Source organism: Capsella rubella, unplaced genomic scaffold, assembly GCF_000375325.1.
Source record: "Capsella rubella cultivar Monte Gargano unplaced genomic scaffold, Caprub1_0 scaffold_6, whole genome shotgun sequence".
NCBI lineage: Eukaryota > Viridiplantae > Streptophyta > Magnoliopsida > Brassicales > Brassicaceae > Capsella > Capsella rubella.
The window spans coordinates 5783241-5809378 of record NW_006238918.1 but is presented as its reverse complement, the minus strand read 5'-3'; the positions used below and the strand labels follow the sequence as shown (position 1 = coordinate 5809378).

General features: G+C 34.6%; 8 protein-coding genes across 8 annotated transcripts; 4 read left to right on the top strand and 4 right to left on the bottom strand.

Annotated features, from left to right (window-relative positions):
* Nucleotides 1-242: 242 nt before the first annotated feature.
* Nucleotides 243-2708, bottom strand: LOC17882272. The gene is made up of 5 exons (XM_006289312.1): nucleotides 2301-2708; nucleotides 1777-2024; nucleotides 1089-1415; nucleotides 721-917; nucleotides 243-646 (listed from the first exon to the last, which is right to left on the bottom strand). The coding sequence occupies exons 1-5, from the start codon at nucleotides 2706-2708 to the stop codon at nucleotides 243-245; spliced, it is 1584 nt and encodes a 527-aa protein (XP_006289374.1).
* A 1073-nt stretch (nucleotides 2709-3781) lies between these two features.
* LOC17883706 (DELLA protein RGL3) lies at nucleotides 3782-5827 on the top strand. Its single transcript, XM_006289904.2, has one exon. The coding sequence runs from the start codon at nucleotides 4127-4129 to the stop codon at nucleotides 5726-5728; it is 1602 nt and encodes a 533-aa protein (XP_006289966.1). The 5' UTR covers nucleotides 3782-4126; the 3' UTR covers nucleotides 5729-5827.
* Nucleotides 5828-7302: 1475 nt separating this feature from the next.
* On the bottom strand, nucleotides 7303-7708 carry LOC17884432 (probable calcium-binding protein CML29). The gene has a single exon (XM_006289729.2). The coding sequence runs from the start codon at nucleotides 7659-7661 to the stop codon at nucleotides 7410-7412; it is 252 nt and encodes an 83-aa protein (XP_006289791.1). The 5' UTR covers nucleotides 7662-7708; the 3' UTR covers nucleotides 7303-7409.
* Nucleotides 7709-8757: 1049 nt separating this feature from the next.
* LOC17881335 (probable calcium-binding protein CML32) lies at nucleotides 8758-9198 on the top strand. Its single transcript, XM_006289850.1, has one exon. It carries the CDS (start codon nucleotides 8758-8760, stop codon nucleotides 9196-9198), a length of 441 nt encoding a protein of 146 aa, XP_006289912.1.
* A 994-nt stretch (nucleotides 9199-10192) lies between these two features.
* LOC17882210 lies at nucleotides 10193-10827 on the top strand. Its single transcript, XM_006290026.2, has one exon. The coding sequence runs from the start codon at nucleotides 10336-10338 to the stop codon at nucleotides 10555-10557; it is 222 nt and encodes a 73-aa protein (XP_006290088.1). The 5' UTR covers nucleotides 10193-10335; the 3' UTR covers nucleotides 10558-10827.
* Nucleotides 10828-10924: 97 nt separating this feature from the next.
* Nucleotides 10925-12582, top strand: LOC17882514. Its single transcript, XM_006288206.2, has 4 exons — nucleotides 10925-11063; nucleotides 11159-11238; nucleotides 11517-12359; nucleotides 12469-12582. The coding sequence occupies exons 1-3, from the start codon at nucleotides 11017-11019 to the stop codon at nucleotides 12317-12319; spliced, it is 930 nt and encodes a 309-aa protein (XP_006288268.2). The 5' UTR covers nucleotides 10925-11016; the 3' UTR covers nucleotides 12320-12359; nucleotides 12469-12582.
* A 582-nt stretch (nucleotides 12583-13164) lies between these two features.
* On the bottom strand, nucleotides 13165-14997 carry LOC17884189 (heavy metal-associated isoprenylated plant protein 21). Its single transcript, XM_006286535.2, has 3 exons — nucleotides 14840-14997; nucleotides 14427-14502; nucleotides 13165-13552 (listed from the first exon to the last, which is right to left on the bottom strand). The coding sequence occupies exons 1-3, from the start codon at nucleotides 14915-14917 to the stop codon at nucleotides 13257-13259; spliced, it is 450 nt and encodes a 149-aa protein (XP_006286597.1). The 5' UTR covers nucleotides 14918-14997; the 3' UTR covers nucleotides 13165-13256.
* A 1480-nt stretch (nucleotides 14998-16477) lies between these two features.
* Nucleotides 16478-20828, bottom strand: LOC17882392 (putative RNA-binding protein Luc7-like 2). Its single transcript, XM_023781469.1, has 13 exons — nucleotides 20496-20828; nucleotides 19962-20014; nucleotides 19674-19842; nucleotides 19522-19585; nucleotides 18894-18973; nucleotides 18667-18814; nucleotides 18248-18309; nucleotides 17994-18056; nucleotides 17642-17700; nucleotides 17259-17340; nucleotides 17130-17173; nucleotides 16818-17042; nucleotides 16478-16732 (listed from the first exon to the last, which is right to left on the bottom strand). The coding sequence occupies exons 1-13, from the start codon at nucleotides 20640-20642 to the stop codon at nucleotides 16714-16716; spliced, it is 1215 nt and encodes a 404-aa protein (XP_023637237.1). The 5' UTR covers nucleotides 20643-20828; the 3' UTR covers nucleotides 16478-16713.
* Nucleotides 20829-26138: the final 5310 nt, after the last annotated feature.

The following is a 26138-nucleotide window of genomic DNA, read 5'->3' as shown; positions in this document are numbered from 1 at the left end:
TGCTAATTACATAATGTAAGCATTCAAGGCAAACATAAGAAAAGATCATTGAGAGTGTTTTCCTTGACTTGTAGTTTTAGTCATGTGACGGCACTCAAAATATATTTCAGAAGTCATGGATCTCCAAACTTTTTAAAAAAAAATACAAAAGCCTCAGATCATATCCGAAAACACCTAACATTTCACTTATCCTATTAGACATTTATTGTAAGCATTGTTATTCTCATAATTGGTCCGATACCTCAGAAGATTTTGAACCATTGGCTTGCAGGTTCACAACTAACATCTCCGGTCAAACACTTGCATGAATTAGCAATAACATTGTTATCCGAATCCACGTCTAAGCATACCAACGAACCCTCATCAGTCTCAAACGACAAATGCATCTTTGTGGCCGATATTTGCTTAACCTTTGTGCATCTCTTGCCGAGTTTCACGCTTTTTCCTACCGCCGTTTCTCCTTCTAAGCAGGATTTGTGACCACCTTTGATCTCAAGTGTGCCTCCATGAGAATAGCTCCACGGTTCATCCTTTGTGCATGGACCTAACGTGAGCTCAGAGTCATGGCACGGTGACTTTCTCACTAGGCAGAGTCCGGTTAACGGATGGAATATTTTCTTGTGATGATTGCGCCTTATACCGGGTCCTGTTCATAAACTAACGTCAAGCTTCTATCAATCGTGTATCTAAATCATGAAATGCAAGCAAAGATTGTTTTACCTTTGTGCGGTGGTTGAATGACGGAGAGCCTACGGAGATAAGTAGAGTTATGAACATTGTGCCAGTTCGCATCTAACATACCGTAAGCTTCGACTACACCGCGTTTGCCTTCACGGAAATAATAAACTCCTGTAAGCGCCCAAACCGCCCAATCCATATCTTTCTCAGCCGCCCATGCCAACATACAACTCATGTACCTAATGTAACGGTTGGTGAAAATAATCTAATCGTTTGGTTGTTTAACCGCAACTAATAAGTTTGCGTTTACATAATATAAATTCAAATACATATATAATAACGTTTTACTTTTTGTTAAATGTGAATTCAGGGAAAAGATCTATGATCGATAAATGTGATTGTATATGTACCTGTTTCCTTCAAAATCGCCACCTCTTTGATCTGTCCCAAACTCACTTAAGAACAAAGGAAAGCCTTGTTCGAGAACAAAACCGCCAGTACGACGCTCTTTAGCGAACATTTGGCTACAAAAGTCATTGACATTGTGTGACTTCCATTGACCAGTACCGTCGGTGAAAGCATACCAATGAAGCTCCAAGACAAGTTTTTTCTTGAAGCTAAGACTAACTGGACGATCTTTTAAGAAACTTAGGTCAGCGTCGAAGCTGAGCCCCGAGAGTATGACCAGGACGTTAGGGTTTGATGTATGCACTGCCTCTGCTCCTTTCTGCATGTATCTACGTATATGTGAAAATATTTTATTAAACAATTCTAAATATCAGAATTTAGACAATAAAAAAAAAAATAAAAAAAAAACAGAAAAAGAGTTGGTATGGTATCAGATTAGTTTATTCATTTATGCGTTGATTCTTGTTGTTATTTTACGAACATTGGATTCCTATATCAACCGATAAAATTAATTTTGTAAGATGTACTTGTACTTAATTAAATCATTATTGTGAATTTAATTATTAGCACAAGACGGGAATATAATCAGTTAAGATCTAGATAATTAACGTGCATTAATTTCCTTGGCTTTCAAGCTTCACATGGGCACTACAAATAAAGACCAAAAAAGGAATTTATATATATACTTACTTGTACCAATCTTTTGCTGTATGATTGTAGCCTCTAAGCTCATTCCTCAGGCTCATACCGACAACATTGTTTACGTTCAAAAAAATTGTGGCCATCTTCTTAAGACCTAGCATCCATAGATCCGGGTTGAATTTTGGGTCGTTGAAGAACGCGTCCGGGTCATCGTTGCTGCAACACCACCCCGGTACGGTCTTATGGTTGTCAAGTATTACCATCAGATCATGCCTTCCAAGACTATATACCACCGCCTGCGCAAAGTGTTACCTTGCGTTAGACGATTATATATAAGTTAAAACAAATAACAATATTCACTAGAAAGTAGAAACCACTATACCGTATACATATGAATGTTCAACAGAAAATGAGTGGAGTAGATTATTTCATTTTTGATATTTAATTTCACAAGCTAGGATTCAAAATCTTTTCTTATAGTGAGTTGTAGAAATAATATAACAAAAATAGTGAAATTATTATTATTTTTTCTTGTAATGTATCACATTATTAATAGTGTATGTATATATTACCTGAAAGACATTGATGAGGGGAATGTTGACAATGGATGGATTGTGAGCGTAGATCCCTTGAAGCTCATGATCCAATCCATATCTCTCAAATGATTGTTTGACGGTAACATTGAAGGCTAAAGTGTCATTAATCATTAACTCAAGTGGCCAAGTGAGCCTAACGCAGTTGAAACCCATGTCTTTTATCTTCTTCGATATATAATCTATTGGCTGGCTGCTCAGCCCCTCGGCCACCACTGGCTTAAGGTGCGAAGGCCAGTTCGTGCAAGCAAGCTTGACGCGTTGGCCCTTGTTGTTTACTATCCATCGTGACTTTGTGGATAATGGATAATCTGTTGCTAGGGTTAGAGATAGTGATGACAAGAGTAGGAACAAAAAGAGAGTTATAGGAGAGATTGTTTTCGCCATGCTAATTTTCGTAGTGAGATTGTGTTTGAGGAACGATCATTATGTATGTATATATATAACGTGAAATGGAAGGTCTTTGTCACGATATCAGGAGATTTGTTGAGTAGTTTTAAAAAAAAAGATAAATGACTAAATATATCAGGGTTCTAGTTTGATGATATATAGGTTTCAAAATGTAATTACTTGATGAGGTTTTTACGGAACATTGTGGATAAATATCTTCTTGCCACACATTTTGGATAATCTATAGTGTAGTATTTTTTTTTTTTTTTTTTAACTGTTCGAATATAGTTAAAGAGGATAAGTCAATAGATCATCAGCCTGAAATGTCGAGAGAGTAATTAACTTGTGTAAAATCCCATAATGTTCCGGTTCGTTAGGTGATCTCGTTGTTTATTTGTGTTTGCCTTTCCTCTGAAAGGCATACAAGAAGAACAAACGTACGGTATACAAATTTAGAGAAGAAATTATGTGTTCACTTCGAGGTTCTAAATCTCTTCTATATAATACTATAGATTGATGAAATTTCTCATAATACGATTGATAGGTTAACTATCAACAGCTTATTTTAGGAACTTTGTTTATGGTCCAATAAAGTGTGCGTACGTATGGATTTGACCCCCAAAAAGGAAATGGATTTTGTATATTGTGGCTATCGCTGATGTATAGTATGTTGATAATGATTAATTTATTTGCCCGAAAATGAATCAGAATAAAATAAATAAAAAGTAACGTAATGTTGTGGACGTCTCTCGTAGGCTATCTGTCGACTGCCGCCACACGTCAACCGTCAGGTAGGCCACGTTGTCTCCCCAAACTCAAATACTCTGAGCTGTACTTCAATCGCTGAACTGAACCTCTATTTTTATTCTAAACTTTAGATTCTTTAAATAATTTAGGATATTTTTATGTCATGTTTGTATAGTTAGTAGTTAAATTCTTATAAAATAAACGAGACACTTAAAGAAAAGTGTTAATTACTTTTTGGACAATTTGCTCTCAAGTTACTATTTCAGTGAACTGTTTGGGTCATCATCATCGTCATCTACTTCAGCACTCATTTTAATATTTTTGGAAACTTTAAATTCAACATTTAGTGGGATATTAAAAAATTAGTTTAGGTGACAGAGTCTCATTGGACCATTTATACAAAGAAATTAAAAAAAGTTGAAGAAGAAGAAGAAGGGCAAAACAAACACATGCGAAATTATAATGGACTGCCTCATCTGTGCTCTTATCTCTTTACTTACACACACTCTCCAGGTCCCTCACTTCTCTCATTGGACCTCTCTACCTCTCTCTCTCTCTCTCGTGTTTAAATTCTTCTCCCTTTCTTTCCTCATTTTCTTGTCTATACCAAATCCCAAACACTAGCTCCTCTTTTTAACTTTTACAATCACCAAACCTAGTTCTTGATCATGAAACGAACCCATCAAGAAACGTCTGTAAAAGAAGAAGCTCTTTCGATGTCCGATTATGGCAAGAATCTTGAAGGTACCATTGGTTGTGGTGGTGGTGGAGACGATAACATAGACGAGCTTCTCTCTGTTTTAGGGTACAAGGTTCGATCATCTGACATGGCGGATGTTGCACAGAAGCTTGAACAGCTTGAAATGGTGTTGACCAACGACAGTGATGATGTTGTTGGCTCTTCTTATAATTTCTTAAACGACACGGTTCATTACAACCCTTCTGATCTCTCCGGATGGGCTCAGACCATGCTCTCCGAGCTCAACTACTACCCGGATCTTGACCCGACGACCCGGATTTGCGATCTGCGACCAATCACAGACGATGACGATTGTTGCAGTAGCTATAGCAACAGCAGCAAGAGGGTTCGACTCGGTCCTTGGTGTGACTCTGTTAGCAGCGAGTCAACTCGTTCCGTGGTGCTCATCGAAGAGACCGGAGTCAGACTCGTCCAAGCGCTAGTGGCCTGCGCCGAAGCGGTCCACCAGGAGAATCTTAGCCTCGCGGACGCTCTGGTGAAGCGCGTGGGATCACTCGCAGCTTCTCAGGCCGGAGCAATGGGAAAAGTCGCCACCTACTTCGCCGAAGCTCTAGCTCGTCGGATTTACAGGATCCACCCTTCTTCCGCCGCCATTGATCCTTCCTTCGAAGAATTGCTTCAGATGAACTTCTACGACTCCTCTCCTTACCTCAAATTCGCACATTTCACGGCCAACCAAGCGATTCTAGAAGCTGTCACGGTGGCGCGTAGCGTGCACGTAATCGATCTAGGCTTAAATCAAGGGATGCAGTGGCCGGCGTTAATGCAAGCGTTAGCTCTCCGAGCAGGTGGTCCACCGTCGTTTCGTCTCACCGGCGTTGGTGGTCCGTCGAATCGTGAAGGGATTCAAGAGTTAGGTTGGAAGCTAGCTCAGCTGGCTCAAGCCATCGGCGTCGAATTCGAATTCAATGCTCTAACGACGGAGAGATTATCCGATCTCGAACCGGATATGTTCGAAACCAGACCCGAATCAGAGACTCTAGTGGTTAATTCGATTTTCGAGCTACATCCGGTTTTAGCTCAACCCGGTTCGATCGAAAAGCTGTTAGCTACGGTTAAAGCGGTTCAACCGAGCATTGTAACTGTGGTTGAGCAAGAAGCGAACCATAACGGCGCCGTTTTCTTAGACCGGTTCAACGAAGCGCTTCACTATTACTCGAGCTTGTTCGACTCACTCGAGGATAGTGTTGTGATCCCGAGCCAAGACCGGGTCATGTCGGAGGTTTACTTAGGGAGACAGATTCTGAACGTGGTGGCGGCGGAAGGAACCGATCGGATCGAACGGCACGAAACGCTGGCTCAGTGGCGGAAACGAATGGGATCCGCCGGGTTCGTCAAGGTAAATCTCGGATCAGACGCATTTAACCAAGCGAGTTTGTTACTGGCGATATCTGGCGGCGGAGATGGATATAAAGTGGAGGAAAATGACGGTAGCCTAATGCTTGCGTGGCAGACGAAACCGCTCATCGCTGCATCGGCTTGGAAACTCGCGGCGGAGCTGCGGCGGTAGAGGATGATACGTCATACGTCGTCGTCGCGAAGAAAAAAAAACTTAGGCAACTTTTTTTCCTTTGATATATAAAAAAATAAAATTACGAAATTTTTTGTTCCCCCCCCCCCCCCCCCCCCCCCCCCCCACAAGTTTCGTTTTATGATAATTGCACCCAAAATGTTCCGTTCTTTTACTTTTGGAACCATGGTCGTCCACGAGATTCGAAAACGAGGAAAATGTGTGTATATGTGAAGCACGAGTGCACGACCGAGTAATAGTACTTTCATAGTTGAAATTAAAACTGAAGAAGTGTGACGTTATCTTTATTTATGTTTTGTCAACTAATTAAATTGGACCGAGTAGATTCAATAGAGTCTTGTCTAAAGACTCTAAACGATAGATGATGATGATGAAAGGTGCAAAGAATATAACCTATCTGTTGACTCTTTTTTTCTGAAAAGCCGGAGTCCAAACTTTACTTTTTTTCGGTTTTGAGGTCCTCATTCTCAGCTTTTGGATCAAGTGGGTCAAAACCGTTTTGCTTACGATTGTGTAAATTAGAACCTAAAATCATATCTTGAATTCTGACGGCAAAAAAAGAAAAGTAAAAGTGTAGGAAGATATGGTAAAAGATGGACTAGACTATAAAAACATGGGGATGTTTCAATATGTACAACTATCTTCAATATATGAATAGTCAAAACTAAAGAATCCGAACAATCTCTCTTATGCATAAAATCCCCCTTTGAGCCTGAGTTTATTTATGTATAAATACACATACAAGACTTATTTACAAAGAGGAATATGAGTCCCGACTCTTTTTACTGATATACATACATAATCGAATGTGCTGATCCCAAATCCAAATTCGTTACGAAAACGACTTGTACTTGAACCAGTACCCCGAACCATACCACACCAATACTGGATTAGTAGTCATATATCTATATCCTATTTATGGAAAAAAGAAATTATATCGATATCATATATCGTTGTATATTATATGTAACGTAAAGAGAAGCTAGAGAGGAAAGAGATCTTAAACTTGGAACTTGGAAGAGACTGTATAAGAAGTGTGGTTCATGCTTGGGACAAGCTCGACCTTTTACGAACTAGAGACGTGTGTACTTGCAAACGTTTCAAGCTTTTCTCCATGCTCACTTGAACCAATTCAGCCTGTATCTTCTTGGCTTTACCGGATTGGTCGTCTCCATCAATGTGAGAGATTATGTCCGACACTAAGATTCCTAATGCGTCAGGCTTAAACTCTCCGGTGAGGTCCATTTCAGTGGAAGGTTTGTGGCGAGACCGAACGAGTAGGAAACAAGAAAACTCTGTTGAGCTAGTCGAGAGGTTTAGTCTAGGTTAGAAAGAAAGTAACCAAAATGTTATATTTTTATTTTATATGGATGAGTAAAAAAATATTGGATATGAAAAAGCCTAAACCAAATTAACAAACCATATTCGTTATTGAGGTATTCACAAAACAAAACGAACTTGTACTGTAGTTCCGTTTTCAACAATGATCCAACACACTCCCATCACATTACATGATACTTTTAGGATATAAATTAAAATTCACCGAGTGTTACAATAACAAAAGGAAAATTATACGATGCTTTGAACCAAATCTTTCAATATGTAAAAAAACAAAAATTCAGACATTTCAAATTAAATAAAAAAGGATGGCAACTACATTTTAGAAAATTTTGGCAACATCCTTCATAAGTCCACGATTTGCACCAGCAAAATCGGTGAATTCTTGATACGATATGTTTCCATCGCCATCAGTATCGATCTCAGCCATCATACGTTTCACGTCATCAGGACTTACCGAACCAAGTGTCTTAAGAGCTTCTTCTAGTTCGGCTGCTGAAATTTTTCCGTCGCCGTTTGCATCAAATTTCTTGAAAATACGGTCGTGTTCGGCTTTCTCCGTCGCATCAGCCATATTGTCTTGATGATAGTGAGTGTGTTTCAAAGATGTAAATAATTTTTTTTTTCGTTTTGAACTCTTTTTTGGTCGAGGAATAAAGAAAGATCAAAATTATATATCTTTGAGTGAAAAAACACAATTGAGGTTGTGCTTTTACTTAGGAACTTTTGGAGGAGTAATTAAACAATAACTGAACGAGAATGGTCCAAGTTAAAACTAAACTTAGCAAAATTAGAATGTGACTTGGTCTTTAGCTTAGCAAAAACTAAACTTACCAAAATTATATATCTTAGAATTACATAATTCATAATACTATTATGACGTCGAGACTTGAGAGTACCTTTCTCCAATTAGTATCTCACAATATACACTCCAAATATATGGATCCCAAGAAAAAACAAGAAATTAAACAAAAATAGTCAGAAATTACTGATACACACAATCCAAATGAAATTAAATTCATACTACTGTATGATTTTGAGCACTTGTATATTTCATTTATTGTTTTTGTTTAGAAAAATAAATAAAGCGTTATTGTTTTTTCATTTGATATATTGACTTCTATATGTTGTAGATAAACGGCAAAAGATAACAGTATATATAATCTTAGAAGATTCTTTCGTATCTTCAAATAAACACGTCTCATTGAAGATAATATGAAGAAGTTTTCTCAATTCTTCTCCAAAGAGCGAGATGAAGAAGTTTGCATTCTGGAAGATGTGCTTCTCGTCAATTAACTCATTGATGGTAATAATTCTTCAAACCGATCCTCAGCACAACAATCTCTAATCTCCATATAGATATAGTTACGTTTCTTGAAGTGCAGCACAATTGTTTCTTTAGAAAAGGAAAATTTTAGATTTTCTTTATTTAAAAGGAAACTTTGTTTTTTTTTCATAAAAATCGTAAGAGTTTAGGGATATTTATATAAGGAAATAAATGTGTAGAAAATCAATTCAAAAGATTTTAAGGAATCTAAATAATAATGCATTTTCTCCTATAAATATAGATTTGGTTTCTGATCTCCTCCATCAAATCATTATTTTGTTAAACACCTCCCATATCATCGATCCCTTATTTGTTTCTAAGTCATCTATCCTTTACAACAACGATGTCAGTTGCTCAAATCTTTGAGAGGGTTGACAAGAACAGGGATGAAAAAATTTCTTGGAATGAATTTGCCGAAGCAATTCGCGTCTTTTCTCCTTCAATAACATCTGAAGAACTTGATAAGATGTTTAGAGTGCTTGACGTGGATGGTGATGGTCAAATCGATGCTGTGAAATTTGCTTCTTGTTTGGTGATAGATGGTAGAGGAGAACAAGATGACGAAGAGACTGTCTTGAAAGAAGCTTTTGATTTGTATGATATGGATGGTGATGGGAAAATATCGGCTAGTGAAATTCACGTTGTGTTGAAACGTTTAGGAGAAAAACATACGATGGAAGAGTGTGTTGTGATGGTTCAAGCTGTTGATGCAGATGGAGATGGTTTTGTGAACTTTGAAGAGTTTAAAACTATGATGAGTTCCAACCACAAGAAATCACTTTGATCATGTTACGTTTAATTGTTTTTGGTTTTGTTATGTTACTTATGAATTTGCTTTCATGTGTTGATCTCTCTTTCAAAGAATTTGACCGTGTAATATTCTTTGTTCCGATTTGGTTTTATCTCGTTTAACAATCTTGGATTTGGAATATTTGGTTTATTTTGGAACTAATTAGTTTTGATTATTTCAATTTAAAATTTAGATTTTATTTTCGACATATTGTGTTTCGTTACAAAACACCGTGCTTATCTCAATCTAAAGATGTTTGGGATCTGTTTTCCCTTGTTCCAAAAAGTTGGCTAAATTGATCCAGTTTGATTTGGATTCTATATATTTAATCGTCAAAGCCTAAGGCCCAATAATAATCATTCCAGTTTTTAAAGTTCCGGAATCCATGTAGGGTGGTGTAATTAATGGTCCGGTCACGGTCTCAAAACAATGGTCGTGACGTTGCAAGAGATTGTAGCCCTAAATACAAGGATCCTGCAGAATCCGTATAGGTTAGATAAGATCATGTTATCGGCTAATCAAGATGATACTACCATATGCAAGAAGATTATCTACAAATCTAGCATCTATGAAGAGTTAATATTCGTCTATCTTCACACTTCATCCGAATCAAAATCACAATCGATTGATCTTTCTTACATGCATAGAGGACTTAATCATATAGAGGACTTAATCATAAACTTAATCATAGCCGTGCCACGCCGACATAGTCATAATTTGACCTTTTTAAAAAAGGCCTATAGTATAAACGTAAGAGAGTTTCACAACTCAATACCAATGACCTTAAGCCACGTGTTCTCAGTGACCTTTGTGCTGGCCTCGAAACGTGTCTTATCTTATTGACACCTCTTTGAAACTCAAAACATAAGAAAATAACTAAAATAGTAACCAGCCGACCTCAAACCCCAAAAATATCTACGACCATTAAAAAATAGAACACACTTGACCCTACGTGGAAAAAAGAAAGATATTAAAGAAAAACTCAAATGATTTGTCTATAAAGATCCGTCTCTCGTAAATCAAACCTTCATCAAATCACACATTTCAAACTCTTCCCCTTGAATCTGATCACTCCAATAAAAATAAATAGTTAGCTCTTTGTGTACTCATCAATCATACTCAAAAGTAACGATGGCGTTTCCGGCGTGTGTTCAGTGCGGAACGAGGCAAAACCCGTGTCGGTGCAAAGTGGTCGGACCAACGCTAGGGTTCGTGGCTTTTCTGATAACCGGAATCATCGAGTGGCCAGTTGGTGCGGTGGTTTACATCTTCAAACACGCCAAGGGTCGCCGTATTATGGGTCACCCGGCCAGACATGTCTATCCCAAAGTCTCTAGATCCATCCCCATTTGACTTTTTCATCGTTATCATGCTTTTCATTTTGCTTGACAAATCACAAAAATGCTTTTACCTCTTTTTTCTTCTCCTTAGTAATATATGATCATATAAGTCAAGAATTAGTAACCGTTGTATAATAATGACCAAATATTTTAATCATGTTATGTGTTTCGCTTTGAGTCTTTCAGACATTTGATTTTCTTCATGTATGCTTTTTTTTCTTATGCTCATTGTAATATATACTCTTGCAAGCTAATAAAATTTCACCAAAACATAAAAATTTGATTGAAATTTTATTAAATGAGTTCAAATAATATAAAATATTGTAAGTATATAATTAATAAAATTTGATATTAATCAATGAAATATGTTACTAAAAAAACAATAAAAAGGTTGATATTTTTGATCCAAGAAAAATATAAATTTGGACTCATAGGCGTCGGTTATGTAGAAGCCGTTAAAAAGAGAAAAAAGATGTTCGCGCGAAGAGTCTCCTCTCTGTTCTCGATCCTAACCAAAAGGTTGGTTCTTGGCATAGATAGAGCAGTTTAGTCTATAATCTTATCGTTCAAATCGAATTCGAAGCTGACTTATTTCTTCGATTGATTAATTATAGATCACAAAGTCGCTTGCTTTCGGATTCAGCGACTTCTACTCAAAATTGGGTATTTACTGGGTTTCGCCACAACTCGCAAGGTTTCATTTTTCTTCAACTTGTTATGATCTTAAAGTTTCTATGCTTTCTCCGAGTCTACTTGGTATCTGGGGTTTAGTGATTTTTTTGTTATTCGAATTCTTCCAAGTAGAGTAGTCAAGGTGTTTGTGAAAATGCCGCACAGAATTCGTTCATTGTTGATGCTAATACTAGTAGATTGTTTATAAGCTGAGTTTCAGTGTTCGATATTTTTTGGTTATTAGTGATGTTCATGGATTTATATTTGTGACACTTTCGTTGGATTAAATTTGCCTTGCAGCAACTCGATCATATGCAAGTGGGAGAGGTAAAGACTACAATCTATTTGACAATGTGAAACCTGGTGATGATGACTTTAGAAAAGCCTGGGAGAAAGATATGGGGGATGATGATACTCTATGGTCGGGAAGTGAGGACGAAGGCGATGATAATACAAAACAAGCAAGTGGAAAAACCCGCCTTGAAAAAGAGATCAAGAAAGCTAGACAAGAAGCTAAAGATAGCTCTGATCCAGTTGATGCGGATGATAGTGATGAACTATACAGTGTTTGGTCAGGAAGTGATGAGGAAAAAACTTTGTGGACTGGCGATGAAGGTGATGATGACGACGATATTCCAACAGAGCCACGCCCGAACGAGGCATCTGATAAATACTTAGATAAGCTGTTTGAGTTTGAAGAGAAACCAAAGTACAGGACAATCTCTGAGTTGTTGAAATCTGAGAATGAACCTGAGGAGCTTTCACCGGGTAAACAGGCGAGGAAGCTTGCTGTTGAGAACGCGCTGAAGAAACTGAACAAAGGGCCTGATGGACGCTACACAAACGTGTGGGAAGTAATGAGTGATGTCGACATTCTGATTGGAGCGTTCGAGAACATTATCTCAGGACCTGAATATGAAGAGCTAAGAAAAGGTGGACCCAAGAGACTGAACATGCAGTTCTTCAAGGATATACAAACTCGAATGAGAGATCCAAACTTCAAATTCACCCCTGAAATAAAGTTGAAGCCAAAGAGTAAACTAGTGCCTAGGAAGAAATGGCAGAAGTCACAATCCAGAATAAGGAAGGCGAAGAAGCGGTAAAAGCTTCTTGCTTGCTCAAAGGATCTAGATAGATTAATAGGTGAGTAAATTCATTCATTGTTTTAAAGATTGATTTTTAGTGATTCAAGTAGCAAATCTGTTTCCAGTAATTTCTTGCTACTTTATTAATGCAAAATGAATATTTGTAGGTTTAAAGCAATGCTTATAGAGAACACCAAAAAGCATCAACGATAATGACTGGAGTCTTATGGCTGTTTCATTGTAATGCGGTACCGTGATGAAACAGCTTTCCTTTGCCGTGATTCTGGTCTTTATATTCCTTCTTCTAAAGAAAGAAGCTTTGAAGAAAAGCTAAAGATGCTTTGGTCCCTCTCGGACATTTTTTTTTTTGGGGATGAAGAATACAATTAGCTTTTTCAACTTTGATCTTCAAAGTTTTTTTTCTTTTGGTATGAAAAGTTAGAACTTGTAAATGTGACACTTTCTTCCCCTTTGAAGCTTATTCTAAACAAAATATTTAAAGCAATTTGCCTAACAAATTACAAGATGCTGATTTTTGGGTCTCTCCCCTAATATTCTTCCTTGCTCATTTCCTTCTTTATATATGATTATCTTCAAAGTATCATTCACATGCATCCTATAGAAATTAGACAAACTCACAAGTAAATAGCTGCTTCATTAGTCTATTATACCTATTTTTTCACTTTTAATATTCTACATAGCTTATGGTTATTTCATTTGACTGCTTGGAACACCACTCGACTAATTTTTTCAAAAAAATATTGTTCGAAATATAGTTCATCAAAATGATTCTGTTTAAGTGTTGTCTCTATAATTTATTACAAATTTTCTTCTACATTTACCTTTTGTTTTGTTATGAGAAATAAAAGTAACAAAAGACAAAAAAAAAAAAAAGTATACAAATTACAGAGAAGAAATATATATTTATAGAGTCTGTGAATAATCAAAATCCCTCTCACATGATGGAACAAGCGGCGTGTACATTGTCGTCGCTGAAGAGGGAAACATAGTTTTCCTCGGGAGCGTTTGCGGTTGGAAAGGACTGAGTGGGATTACGGATGTGGCCAGCAGGAGCACGTTTGTCGTACATGCCAGGTGCGAAAGGGTAGTAGACCATATGTTGAGGTATGTAAGGCCAGAACTCAGCCTTTTTACCTGTGCTCTTCACTCTCTTCAACACCTTGTTTGGGTCAACGTGTCCGTTCACCGTTATCCGGCTCTGTTTCCGGTTCACTTCCACCGATTTCACGCCTGTGACAACCGGTTTCAGCATGTATTAGAAGGATTTGTACGTGTATGAACGAAAGCAGAGATAAATAATAAAACCCATACTAACTCTTTCACAGTACATTTAGCTAAGTTGCCTAGATATTAAAACATCACCTTAGGGTTTAAATATTAAATTATCATCTTCTCTTTTAAGGGACTTCATTATATAAAATTGTTTTGCCTTTCAAGCTTCCTATGTTTTTAGGAAATATAGGATAGCTAGAAACAGAGAAACAAAATCTCTAAGAATGGTTTTTGTGATTATTAAAATGTTTATGTGCTATATAATATCATACTGCGTATATGTTGAAACTTTGAAAAATATATAGAAACAGATTACATAATATTCTAGTTTTTATGTTTGATAATTATACAAATAGTTTTTAGCTTAAAAGCATTATCGCTTGCGAATTATTTTATTAAACACATTTATGAACTTTTACTATTTTTTTAGGTTACAAGAATTCTTTTATATAAAACTACTAAAACCTATAGCTTATGTATATATAATCAAAAATATGATTTGATGTTTACGGATGATTCTTCATGTGACTCTTTTGATATACGTAAATAAAGATAGATTCCGGACAATTTGACCCATAATATTTTCGGACAAAAAAGTTGGTATAGTTTTCTTTTCTAATATAAGCAAATGATTAGTAATTGTAACTTCAATATATTCAGGCCAGCTATAAAATTGCAATTTTAAGAGAGGAATAAGAATCTTTAAAAGAGAAAATAAAAAGCGTGTAGAGAATAAAGGAAATGGAAACAAAAAGGGGGAAAAAGAGAGATTGGGGAAAGTTTTGATTCAAAGTCAGAGAGAGAGAGAGAGAGAGAGAGAGAGAGAGAGAACCTTTCATGCGACGAACCACGTTTCTAACTCTTCTTTCACAACCATCACAGTCCATCTTCACCTTGATATCCACTGTCTACACAAACCCCATCAATTAGGTACCAATTATCAAACTAAACATGCATATACTTTTCAAGAATTAAAACTATCACCACAAAATGTTGTATCGCAAATCCAAACTAATTTCCAAAGCTTGTTGCTGTCATCTTGATGAAATAGTTGAAGAAATAACAAGTAAAGAAACGGGTAAAAAGAACATGTTCACATTTTGAAACGTAATATTTTTTTGTATACACGTTTAACGTATTAACATATAGTTAAACCAAATCAATTTGAAGATATAGATAGTATTTAAAATTAGAAAGGGTGAATAAGCAGAGTTAATTATAAAGGTGTTTGAGAGAAGAACAGACCTGCAATGGCTTACGCTTGGTTTTGGCATTAGCGTATGTATATGAACAAAAGCTAGAGATATAATCAAATGCACCCATTCTTCTGTCTTCTTCTCTTCAACAACAAAACTATGTGCGTGTATATATGATCAAATGTGTGCAAGTATGTATGTATTATATGTGTTTATATTATAAAGAAGTCTATGAGTATGTGTGTGTGTGTAAGAGAGTATATATATAAGGGAGAAAGAAGAAGAAAAAAAGGCTTTCTTAATAGAGAAGGTGAAGAGAGTTACGTGACATGCATTCAAGATTCCATGTATATATATAGGCTTAGCTTTCTTGGTTTGTTTTTCGAGTAGTCTATTTTTCAAAATAAACTCAAACGAGAGAGTTGTGAAATGAAAAGGTTTATTAGGAACAAAAAGAGAGGATTGAAAAAAAAAAAACTACAGAAAAGTTGTCCATACATATCTTCTTTCTTTAATTTGTTTCAGTGGGGATCAAGACATGAGATTAAGTGATTAACAAACAAACAACAACAAAATTAAGTGAAAATTTAATTATATATTGAAAAGCTCTTTTAATTTATTGGCGTTATTTTATTATACAAGTCTCTTTTCTTATCGACCTTTGCTTTGGTTTCGATTCAAAAGAGTATGGCTTGTGCATCACCCAATTCATTTTTTTTTCATTAAAAACAAAGTCCCAATAATTGCCTAGTATGATTCCATGCATAAACTTAGAAATCATTAAACTAAATACAAACACTATTATAAGATGCTTATTCAACACTAAAAATGAATGATAACCGTTATTTATTATTTGGAAATCAAAAGCATTGAACAATGCTTAAACTTTGAGATGCTTGTCTGATATACAGTGTGTTGATGTTGAGTTACAAATGATCTTTGACCTTCCCTTTTTCCATTATTGGATAGAGTAGCATTTTTCTTTTTGGGGATATTTTTCAGTAAATACATAGACAAAAGGAAAAACTATAGACATGTATATAGTTTGTGAATATAGATGTTTGCGTAATATTTAGGTTTGTCTGTTGATTAAGACTAGGACGTAGGAAAATTTATGAAATAAACTAGAAATACTATGTTTCTAGAAGTTTGTTTTGGGTGCTACAAAGACACTAACTGGATCGGGTGTTTTGAACGAACACCTTTGCGCATGCAACAAGATGAAAAGAGGCGTAATAAAATTCGAACGGTTAACGAGGTTTTAGATTTTGGTAGAGTCACGATTTGTATCTTTCTTATACTGTTCTAACTCGAATTATGCAAATATATTTAGTAACATGTACGCAGAAAATCGAGAGAACATGGGAGAGGATAGGCTGACTTGACGTTGAACCTATGTTATGTTTTCTTTGGTATGAGATTTTATTATATTATTCTAACTTTACAGAAACATATCAGACAATTCTTTTAAATCGCTCGTAGATCCTAAGCCACTTGTGTTTAAACAATCCATGATTTGAGTATGGTCTCCTTTTACTCTTTACGGCTTCAAATCAGCCGTTAATTTTTTCAATAGCTAGTAGATTACCATCCAGTATGCAATATAATTTTGTTGTCTTGGAATGGTTGCCACAAGTCAATGAAGTTATATAGTTTGGGTTTTGTAAGTAAAGTGCAAACAGTCAACTTAGTTTTTTAAAAGGAATAAATTGATAAAGTGCTGTTGTCCATAAGAGAGAGCCATGAGATCATCACAATTTTCTACTCACAAGTCTTTGATGTCAACAAAAACAAGTTTAGTAACTTACAATCTCAAAAGACCTTAAAACACATAAGCAGAGAAAAAGGGGGTTTGAACTCCAAATTGATCCTAAACGCATGTAAGAACCTCTTAAACCCGGTGCAATCATCTTTGTCATGGTCTTAATAGTGGTCATGGCGTCTGTAAGGTTTAAAACAAATATTTAGATGCTGCTAAAATTTTTGCAGTAACAATAAGAGGTGTCTCTGTTCTTAATCAAAGTTACCTGCGGCGATCATAATCTCTCGGTCTTTCCCTTGACCGGGACCGCGAACTGCGCCGGCTTCTTGAGTCGTAGCCGCGTGACTGGTTATAGTTTCTGTCATGTTCACGGTGGTCATGGTGCCTGTCGCGATCTCTACTCCTACGGTCAACATCTCTTCCACGGTCACGGTTATCTCCTCCGTCTCTGTCTTTACTTGATTCTCGCTCTCTACTCCTCTCCTTTGATCTGAGATTGGTTTAGCTTTTCAGCAAAAATGTTTGAAAATTAAGGAAGCAAACTACTGATGTGTTCAAAAGCTTGAGAAAAGTAAACCTCCTTTCTTCAACCCGTTCCTTGTGAACTTTGTTCTTCTCCTCCTGAAGAAAACAGAAAGAATATAACTATACAGTCAACATTGAGACAGAACAGGAAAATCATAGTAGAAAGATTTGTTGTTTATACCTGAAGCTCTGCCAATTTGTCACGGATCAGCATGTAACCCAAATGAAGCTTCCCTCCAAAATGATCAGCTAACCGGCGATCACTAAAGGCAATACAAGAGATTTTTGACATTGCCAAATGCAGATAACAGAATGGTGACGTAATTATAGTTTAAGGCTCTATTAGTTATCTCTAACAGGCACAATAAATCAAGAAAGAACGCACATTTATTAGCTGCAAAAGTAATCCTCGTAAAACTGGGCCCAAATAGCCTGCTGGTGAAAAGGAGGTACAATAGCCGGGGTCAAATAATGAACCACATGCAACCCAAGAATCTATCTCTAGCTTTCTTATGAACACCAATGAACCATAAAGCATAAATTTTTTAAGTAACCAAACTTAACCTGTCATAGACGCTCAAAAATGCTCCGCATATGTCACATAGACGCAGCTTCTGGTCTGTCTGAGACAACAAAAGAACAGAGAATGAGGGCTACCAATTAACAAGCTGACAAAAGAAATAGAAATGGTACATCGGTAACAGATGAGAACATGTTATATTTCTCTTCAAAAGCAATTTATTTTTGGATACTAGAAGTAGGACTACCTCCCTTAGATTCTAATGGTCATCAGACTAAACACACTATTAGATATGAATACCTAAGAATCAAGAATCTAGAAGGCCTCTATGAGAATTAAATTTCATTAGATTATTAAGTCGGAGTTAAGGTGATAAAAATGATGATCTTGACTTACAATGCGCACGTCAGCAGCAGTGTACTTGGTTGAATCCACTACAGGTTCTGGTCTAGCAGTAAGCTGAAACATATACCATAAGTGAGTAGGGAAAAACATAAAGAACATGCAGAACTATTCAAACAATATACACAAACCAAGACAAAGAGAGATCCCTGTCAATAGAATACATTAACATCTCCACATCCTATGAAGTATGAAGAAACTCAGAGATAAGAACCAAAGAAAAAACTAATTTACGAAAGAAAACAAACCTTCTTAAGAGCTTCCGCCTCTTCTAGTGCTTTCTGCGCCTCATCAACCATCCCTTGTTCACCTGAAATAACATACAGATATCATAACCACGCAGTGGCTGTTTCCAACACTGAAAAAGGTCAAACGATCTTTATGTAGGCATGTAAGTACGAACTGCATTCTTCTAACATTGCCAATCACAAAGGTTTCCTAAGCTCAGTTTTGTACATTCATAAAGAATTAATTAAAAGGCCAAGTAAATTTTTGGATCAGCCACCAGTAACTCACGTCGGCGAAGAAAGTTGAAAGTAACAATTATAAGAAAATCAGGAATACCAGCAACCGCAATTTTGCACCATAGCAATAATAACTTAAAGAGCTATCGGTTCAATACCACCACATATAGTGAAACAGATATGAATTGAGGTTTTCCCCTTACCAAACTCTTCTGCTTTCTTTAGTTTCTCATTGATCATTTCTTGAGTACGAGGATCAGGTGGAGGTAATGCTGCAGCTGGTGGCTGAGCTGGGACAGGCTGCGGCAAGGATGCCCTATCTTTGTTGAAGGCATCCAGCAGTAGCACAGCCTGTAGGAAAACAAAACAAATGACTTGACTGTTAACAATGTACCATGCACAGCAAATAGCAAATTACATAATGACAGACCTGTAGGTCAGCTCTTTTAGTCCTCATTTCTTCAACTAACTCAAGAGCTCTAATCTTCAGATCCATTTTGCCTTCAAGATCTGCGACATGAAAACATCATTACTAAATGTTATAGCAGAATCCAAAGTTTTATAATCACACAACAATCATTAGCTGAACAGTTACATCCAAGCCATTTAGTGTCAATTATACAGAAAAATATGCTTTTTACAACTTTAGAACAGTTATAAAGGGTGAAGACCCATCTCTGGCAACACCACAAGAAATTTTTGTTTTCCACAAGATGAGAAATCTAAACATACTGTACCACTTGAGCAGCTGATATTATTCAAATATTATTTCGCGGTTAAATTCTTTAATTGAGTTAATATGTATCTAGTAGCCTGATTAAATTATTTAAACTAATTTTGTTTGTGGAAACAAGCAATATCAAGAGGCACTTCCAAGTTGATAGCCTACTCTAGATGTTTTTAAGATGCCTACAGAAACCCCAATGAATATATACTACCAACAAAGTGCAAACACAAAATGTTTCAGATTTATATGAGCTGCAAAAAACCCTCAAGGAGAAAGTCACATATAGTGGCCACTTCAACAGCAAAAAAGTTATAATATTATTTTATATTACCGTGCAGGTCTGCTTCCTTCATCTTCTCTTTGATTTGCTTCGATAATTCAAGAATTTCAGTTGACTGAAATGAAACGATGATTTGATGAGGAAAAAGCTTGAGTTGAATAAAAACAAAAAAGAACATAATGAATTGAGACTTAGATCATCACCTGAGTAACTTCGGTAACTGATATTGCAATGGCAGCTTTGGCATCCTCTTCCTGAAGACGCTTAAGGGCCCTACCAATCTTCCTATCACACTCAACAATAAGCCTATCTATTGCATCTTCCAGTTCCCTATCGTAGTTGTCAACACCTTTTGCCTTTGCTTCTTTATATCTTAGGAGACGTTAAAGCAAAACATTCCACTGTAAACTTTAATGGATATTAGAAAAGAATATGGGTTCCAGACTCGCACATAAGAAGAAGAAGACTACACTTTCGTTCAAAAAGGATACTCTTTCCTCAGCTGCAACGAGTGCACCTTTGGGCAAGGACCCATATCCATTTTCTGGTAATAACAAACATGTCAAAAAGTACCCATAAACCAATTTAGCTGAAAGAGTAGTAAATTAAACAAAGGATGAGTCAACACAAGTTTAGATATACAACACAACTTACAAATATTGAACCCAAAAATGCACTCTGAAGTATTCAATATGCATAAAAGAGCAAAACGAAGACTATGCTGTAGCAATTTCAGGTAGCAACGTAGCGCCACTGTGATAGGACAAAAATTTCACACTGTCACCTAAATCAACAACCTCTCCCCAAATCAAAGCTAAACTTTTTAACATTATCCAAAGCACTATATCAACTAACACATACCAGTACTACAAAAAAACATGTATCAAAGCTATCTCTTGCTAAAAATTATCATGCCTCATCGACCCGAGCTCAGAGATAAGGAAATTAGGGTTTTTTACTAATGATAAAGCCATTGTGCTGAATAAAAAATAAACATAGGCATCGAAGAAGAAGTGTATACGCACCGTCAATTGAAAAAGCTCGTGAGGGCAGAGACCAGATAAGTAGAGACGGCAAACATCGCGGTCGTAGTATTTGCGATTCACCTCCGTCACATCGCCGTTTCGGTTTGCTCCCATGAGCACATCGAGCTGCTTCCTCATAGCATCCATCTCCGTTATCTCACTCTCTCTCTCACACACACACACTTTGATACTCTGAGAATCACGAATTGATCTCCTCTGGGGACCAGAGAGATTGGGTTTTTGATCGGGAGCTTACAATTACAGGGAGCAAAAGGGGCTTTTTCTGGTTTTTGATGTACCAGAGATTTTTGGGTAATTAGGGTTCTGTCTCACTACAGGTCCCTAAAGATAAGTTAATTTTAGATTTTTCCAAACTGAACTAACAATAACATGAGGGGCTTATTATCACCATTTAAAAGTACCGGGGTTTTTGTGCGAATCGGAAAGAACTTTATAATTAAGCCGATATTTACGAACATGCCATCACCGATCGGTTACACTTAAAAATCGTTCGTTCTAGTGTACCTATAACACAGTAAAAGGTTTATGAAAATCTTCTTTCTAATCCTCTTTCTTTTTTAGGTTTGAAAATGTAATACATTAGGTTTTCCACTTAGTGCAACTTGCCACTGTCTGTAGTTTGAGATGTCGGAACCCGCACTTTCTGGTTCCAAAATATCGAATTCGTAAAAACAAACTACTGATTTATAATTTGATGTTTGAACATTATGTGCTAAAAAGCTAGATTTGTAGTCCCTCATGAGCCATGGATGATGATGACAAATGGGCCGGCTTTATGCAATTGACACCTTGGATCCATTTTAGGTGATCACTAAAGAACAATGAGACACACAAAATCTAACACTAGCTAGGCTTTAAATTTTACACACCATACTTTTGTTGTTGCAGTTATGACTTACGACAGAGAGTAACATTTATATAATTTCTTGAAATATATAATATGATTCACCGCTTATATATGGCTTTGAGCGTTTCAAACAATCATTTTAGCTGCCAAAACTGTTTTTGATTTGCGAGTCTTCGGTTTAGCATATGCATATACTGACTCTTCAATTCGTATTATGTTTCCAGCTTGAGTATTTCAAGTGGACGGAGATAGAGATGGAGCTGTTATAGATAAATGTTTATTTTAGAAACTGTTGAGGATTGAGTATTCCTGTGAAGGATAACTTTTTTTTTTTTTTTTTTTTGCATTGTTAAGAATAAAATCTTTTTGCATTTTTATCGTCTAAGACAATCATTGTTAACTGTTAAGTCTGTAACATATCAAAACTGAGAAAAAAAAAAAACATATCAAAACTGTCTTGTATTGGTTGAATATAACGGAATCTTCATCAAAATTATCATCTACGTAAGATATATATGTTTCTTTTAAATGAAGAAAATATCAGTTGCGCGTTGAAAAAAAAAAACTTCTTTTTTTTTGTTGTTAAATTTGTTGGATGAACATGAAACCAAAACGTGTGTTTTTTCATATAAAAACTGTGCCTTATAATGTTTTTTAAAATAGATAATTGTAGCATAATTTTTATTTATTTTGGCGTTGTTGCATGTATTGACCATGATGTTTTATTGAGAATTTGCCTTTTGTACTAATTTATATTCATGGGACCGTGTGTATCGCACGCCAATTCTAACCATTCGATCGATTTATAAATCTCTGAACGAATATAAGACCTTTTCATTTTCCAATAAAAATACTACTAGTCTAGTAGTAGTAGTAATAAATAGATTTGGATACGAAAAGAAAAAGTAGTGGTCGAAAAGAAAAAATGAGATGTCAGTCATGCAAAGAATCAGTGTTGATGTGTTAAGTGAAAATATAGAAGAAAACTCGCCCGCTTTAGCCGGGGGGGAGAGACCCAAAAAGCTTTGTTCTCATGTGTACTATAAAAGAAAGTGAAATTGTTGATTTGTTTGTCTTCTGCATATATATTCAATAATAGGAGCATACATATAAATACTATAATATTTATACTTATGATGATGATATGACAATGACACTGTGGCTGTGTGGCTCATGCAATTGCAATGTGACAATGTTATGGGTTTTCGTACGCAAGGCAGACTTCTTTGCAGACCCCCTCATCATTTCCACATTCGTCTCTTTTATTTTATTTATATATACCCACAAAAATTAAATAAAAAGAGGTAGTTATCGGATTGTAAAATATACTATCTATCTTTTATCTCTATCTACTAGAAAGAAGAAAAAAGACATATGAGAAGACTTCACATATATTATTGGAAGAATGCTTAACAAAACTAGTTAAACATAAATAAATAAGGAAAACACCATACAAATATAATGTCCAAAACAACCAGTATTAGGTCTATTGTTTGAAAATAGTATACAAAATACTACTTCTGTCTATGTTGACTCATATTTATAGGAACTTATATATATATATATAGACAAGAATAGTTAAAATACTACTTCTGACTAAAAACATGTTGTACAAAAGGATATACAAAATTGACTTGCAACCGAGTTCCGGATCAAAAGAAGTCATCTCACATCAATGACATAGACTAATGTGTGTATTGTTAGTGTTTATATACATATACATCTTATATAATAAGACAAGGTTTCTTCTAACTTTGCCTCACAAAGCGACATTTGGCGCTCTATATTCTTGACATGTGTCATTTTTTTTAATATCTAATTTAACATTTAAAAATTATTTTATTTGTGATATTGTGTTGTAAGTTATAAGATATGTATTGTTTGCTTTTTTTAAAAGTGTCATTGTTGCAAAAAAAAAAAAGGGAGAATTTCAAAAATACCCCTTTTCCAATACCACTTTTTAAAAATACCCCTCTTTCTAGTTTTATCAAAAAGTCACTATAAAATTTAAAATTTATCAAAAACATATGTGTAAACTTATATTTATAGACACAAATTATCTTTATATGTGTGTAAATTTATATATATATTTCATAAATACCGTATAAATACCTTTTAAAAACCATTTAAAAACCTTATAAAACTGTGTAAACTTTTTAAAAACCTTATAAAAACATTATAAATGTCGTTTAGAACCTTTTAAAACCTTATAAATATTTGGATTTACTCTCCCAGTAGTAATGATAACCTCGATGTACCTTATTAACCATACAAAAGTTTATAATTTTTCATATTTGAAAAGGGGTATTTTTGAAAATTGATAGAAAAGAGGGGTATTTTTAAAAAGGGGTACACCAAAAGGGGTATTTCTCAAAAATTCTCAAAAAAAAATCTCCCTAATTTTAGTTTCTATTTAAATTAAATATCGTATAAACTATGCATAAAATGGAGTAGTTAAAATTTTTTCTTTGTATTCAAAGAAAATTGGTAGGAGTTTTTTTTCCTTAAGATTTAAAGTTCAAAAATCATATCAAAATTTCCTCCTCCGTTTAAAGTATTTTTTCCTAAAGTTATTAATATGGGTAATAAATGTTTTATAACATATTTTTATAATTTTTGGAAAATTTGTTTATAAGAAAATAATTAAAGAGAATTGTTTTTTTTTTACTTTAGCATGGTGAAATATGTGGTAAATAATGAAATTGGAGAAAGTTTGATTGTTTTTCAGTATAATAAATTAGTACATCTAAAATATTTAGATAAAGTAACTATTTAACCAAAAAAATTCTATTATTTAATTTAGAAAACAAAATTTATTTAATTTACTATTATTAAACAGTTGAGAGAGGAAACAGTCTTATAGAATATAATATCATGAAATTTAATCAAAGAATAATTATCATATTATTCAGAAATTATATATATAAAGTTTCACTCTCTTCTTATTGGTTCACTTGGCATCTAACTTAAAAAAAATATTATGTATTATCATATATATATTATATATATTTAATTTACAATTTAATATAAAACTAAAAAATAAAAAAAAATAAACGTGGTTCAAAACATTTGGTCCTTCAGATTTTCTTAAAACAAAATATTTTAACTCCTACGGGCTAACTAACCATAACTTTAAATCCTTCTTATACGATCATAGTACAATAGATGAACTTTACATTGACCACTATTTGTATATCCAAACATACAAAGGAATCAACATTTTGGTAGAAAAATTAGAAAACTTACCTGGTACTAACCTAATATATCTTCTTTCAAATTTTAATATTTTCCATTTCTTCTCTAAAATTTTATTTCTTATTATTTTCATTATTGTCCTATAATTTATTTATATATAAATTCTCATGATGTTATTGTTACATTATTTAATTTTTCATTTAAATTAGAATATATTTTTTTTTTCTCGGGAATCGTGGTAGAGAGAAAAATGGCTATGGTAAATTGTATGTGACTTTTTATTTAATTAACATAACCTATTTTTAAGAATACATATGGTTTAGTTTTTTATTGAATATGTAATTAATATTAGGCTATTTTGATGCTCTGGATTAATATAAGGTTGTTGACTAATAAAAAGGTGAAATATTAATGTGTTATTATATAATATTATCCTATATAAAATATTAGATATGATTTTTGGAGAGACCGAAGAAAAAAGTAATCAACATTTCATACGCAATGATTTTTTGAAAAAAAAAAACGAATATGACATAGGGACAAACCTAAAGTAGATTTGTATAGATTACAAGTTCAAAGAGTTGTTTGTAGTGATCTAAGACTATAAATCTTACTCTTAGTATCCTAATGTAGTTGAATCAAAAAAATTATTTTAATGCTTATTTTAACTGATGATGGAATTTTTTCAATTCAAATTAAAAAATTATTTAACTTTTTTGTTTTTTTTTTATAAAACAAAATATCATTTCTAATGTATTTCAAATAATTTATGCAGTAGATAGCAATCTACATAATACAAAATAATCATAAAACATATACACTTAGTTTTATATTAAAATTTGGAAACATCAAATAAATATTCTATGAGATAGTGCATAAAATGAAGAGAATTACTTAATTACTTCAATCAAATTGATTTTCAAAAAATATATTAAAATTATTATAAATATAATATCAAATTTATCTCGCGCATCGCGCGGGTCTACTTCTAGTATTATAATACAATGAACTTTATTGATTAAAAGTGCTAGAGATACATGAAGAATGTTTAGAAGTGAGAAGAAAGACTTGTTGATATTTGGTCACAACTGGGATAAGAACCCAAAACCTTTGCTTTGAGGCAGTGAATGGCTTGTATAAAGTTATTTTGGGTTAGAATATGTTATAATACAATGAATTTGATTGATTACAAGTGCTTGAGATGCATGAAGAATGTTTAAAAGTGAGAAGAAAGATTTGTTGATATTTGGTCCCAAATGTGATAAGAACCCAAAACCATTGCTTTGAGGCAGTGAATGGCTTTTATAAAGTTATTATGGGTTAGAATATGTTATAAAACAATTAATTTGGTTGATTACAAGTGCTAGAGATGCATGATGAATGTTTAGAAGTGTGAAGAAAAACTTGTTGAAATTTGGTTCCAAATGGGAAAAGAACTCACAACCATTGGTTTGAAGAAATAAATGCCTTGTCTAGAGTTGTTTAGGGTTAGCGTGTATTATAATACAATGAATTTGATTGATGACAATTGCTAGAGATGCATAAAGAATGGTTAGAAGTGTGAAGATATACTTTTTAAA

Bases quoted from the DNA above. Each gene is read 5' to 3' on its own strand.
- LOC17882272 (XM_006289312.1), bottom strand. From the start codon at position 2,708: ATGGCGAAAACAATCTCTCCTATAACTCTCTTTTTGTTCCTACTCTTG. The intron at 2,025-2,300 runs GTAATATATACA...CACTTTGCGCAG, and splicing joins CCCTCATCAATGTCTTTCAG to GCGGTGGTATATAGTCTTGG. The intron at 647-720 runs GTAAAACAATCT...GTTTATGAACAG, and splicing joins CATTCAACCACCGCACAAAG to GACCCGGTATAAGGCGCAAT.
- LOC17883706 (XM_006289904.2), top strand. From the start codon at position 4,127: ATGAAACGAACCCATCAAGAAACGTCTGTAAAAGAAGAAGCTCTTTCG.
- LOC17884432 (XM_006289729.2), bottom strand. From the start codon at position 7,661: ATGGCTGATGCGACGGAGAAAGCCGAACACGACCGTATTTTCAAGAAA.
- LOC17881335 (XM_006289850.1), top strand. From the start codon at position 8,758: ATGTCAGTTGCTCAAATCTTTGAGAGGGTTGACAAGAACAGGGATGAA.
- LOC17882210 (XM_006290026.2), top strand. From the start codon at position 10,336: ATGGCGTTTCCGGCGTGTGTTCAGTGCGGAACGAGGCAAAACCCGTGT.
- LOC17882514 (XM_006288206.2), top strand. From the start codon at position 11,017: ATGTTCGCGCGAAGAGTCTCCTCTCTGTTCTCGATCCTAACCAAAAG. The intron at 11,064-11,158 runs GTTGGTTCTTGG...GATTAATTATAG, and splicing joins TTCTCGATCCTAACCAAAAG to ATCACAAAGTCGCTTGCTTT. The intron at 11,239-11,516 runs GTTTCATTTTTC...TTTGCCTTGCAG, and splicing joins GTTTCGCCACAACTCGCAAG to CAACTCGATCATATGCAAGT.
- LOC17884189 (XM_006286535.2), bottom strand. From the start codon at position 14,917: ATGGGTGCATTTGATTATATCTCTAGCTTTTGTTCATATACATACGCT. The intron at 14,503-14,839 runs GTCTGTTCTTCT...GGGTTTGTGTAG, and splicing joins CCAAGCGTAAGCCATTGCAG to ACAGTGGATATCAAGGTGAA. The intron at 13,553-14,426 runs GTTCTCTCTCTC...CGGTTGTCACAG, and splicing joins CGTGGTTCGTCGCATGAAAG to GCGTGAAATCGGTGGAAGTG.
- LOC17882392 (XM_023781469.1), bottom strand. From the start codon at position 20,642: ATGGATGCTATGAGGAAGCAGCTCGATGTGCTCATGGGAGCAAACCGA. The intron at 18,974-19,521 runs GTAATATAAAAT...TTCATGTCGCAG, and splicing joins GAAGGAAGCAGACCTGCACG to ATCTTGAAGGCAAAATGGAT. The intron at 17,341-17,641 runs GTTAAGTTTGGT...TATTGCCTTTAG, and splicing joins TTTTTGAGCGTCTATGACAG to TGATCGCCGGTTAGCTGATC.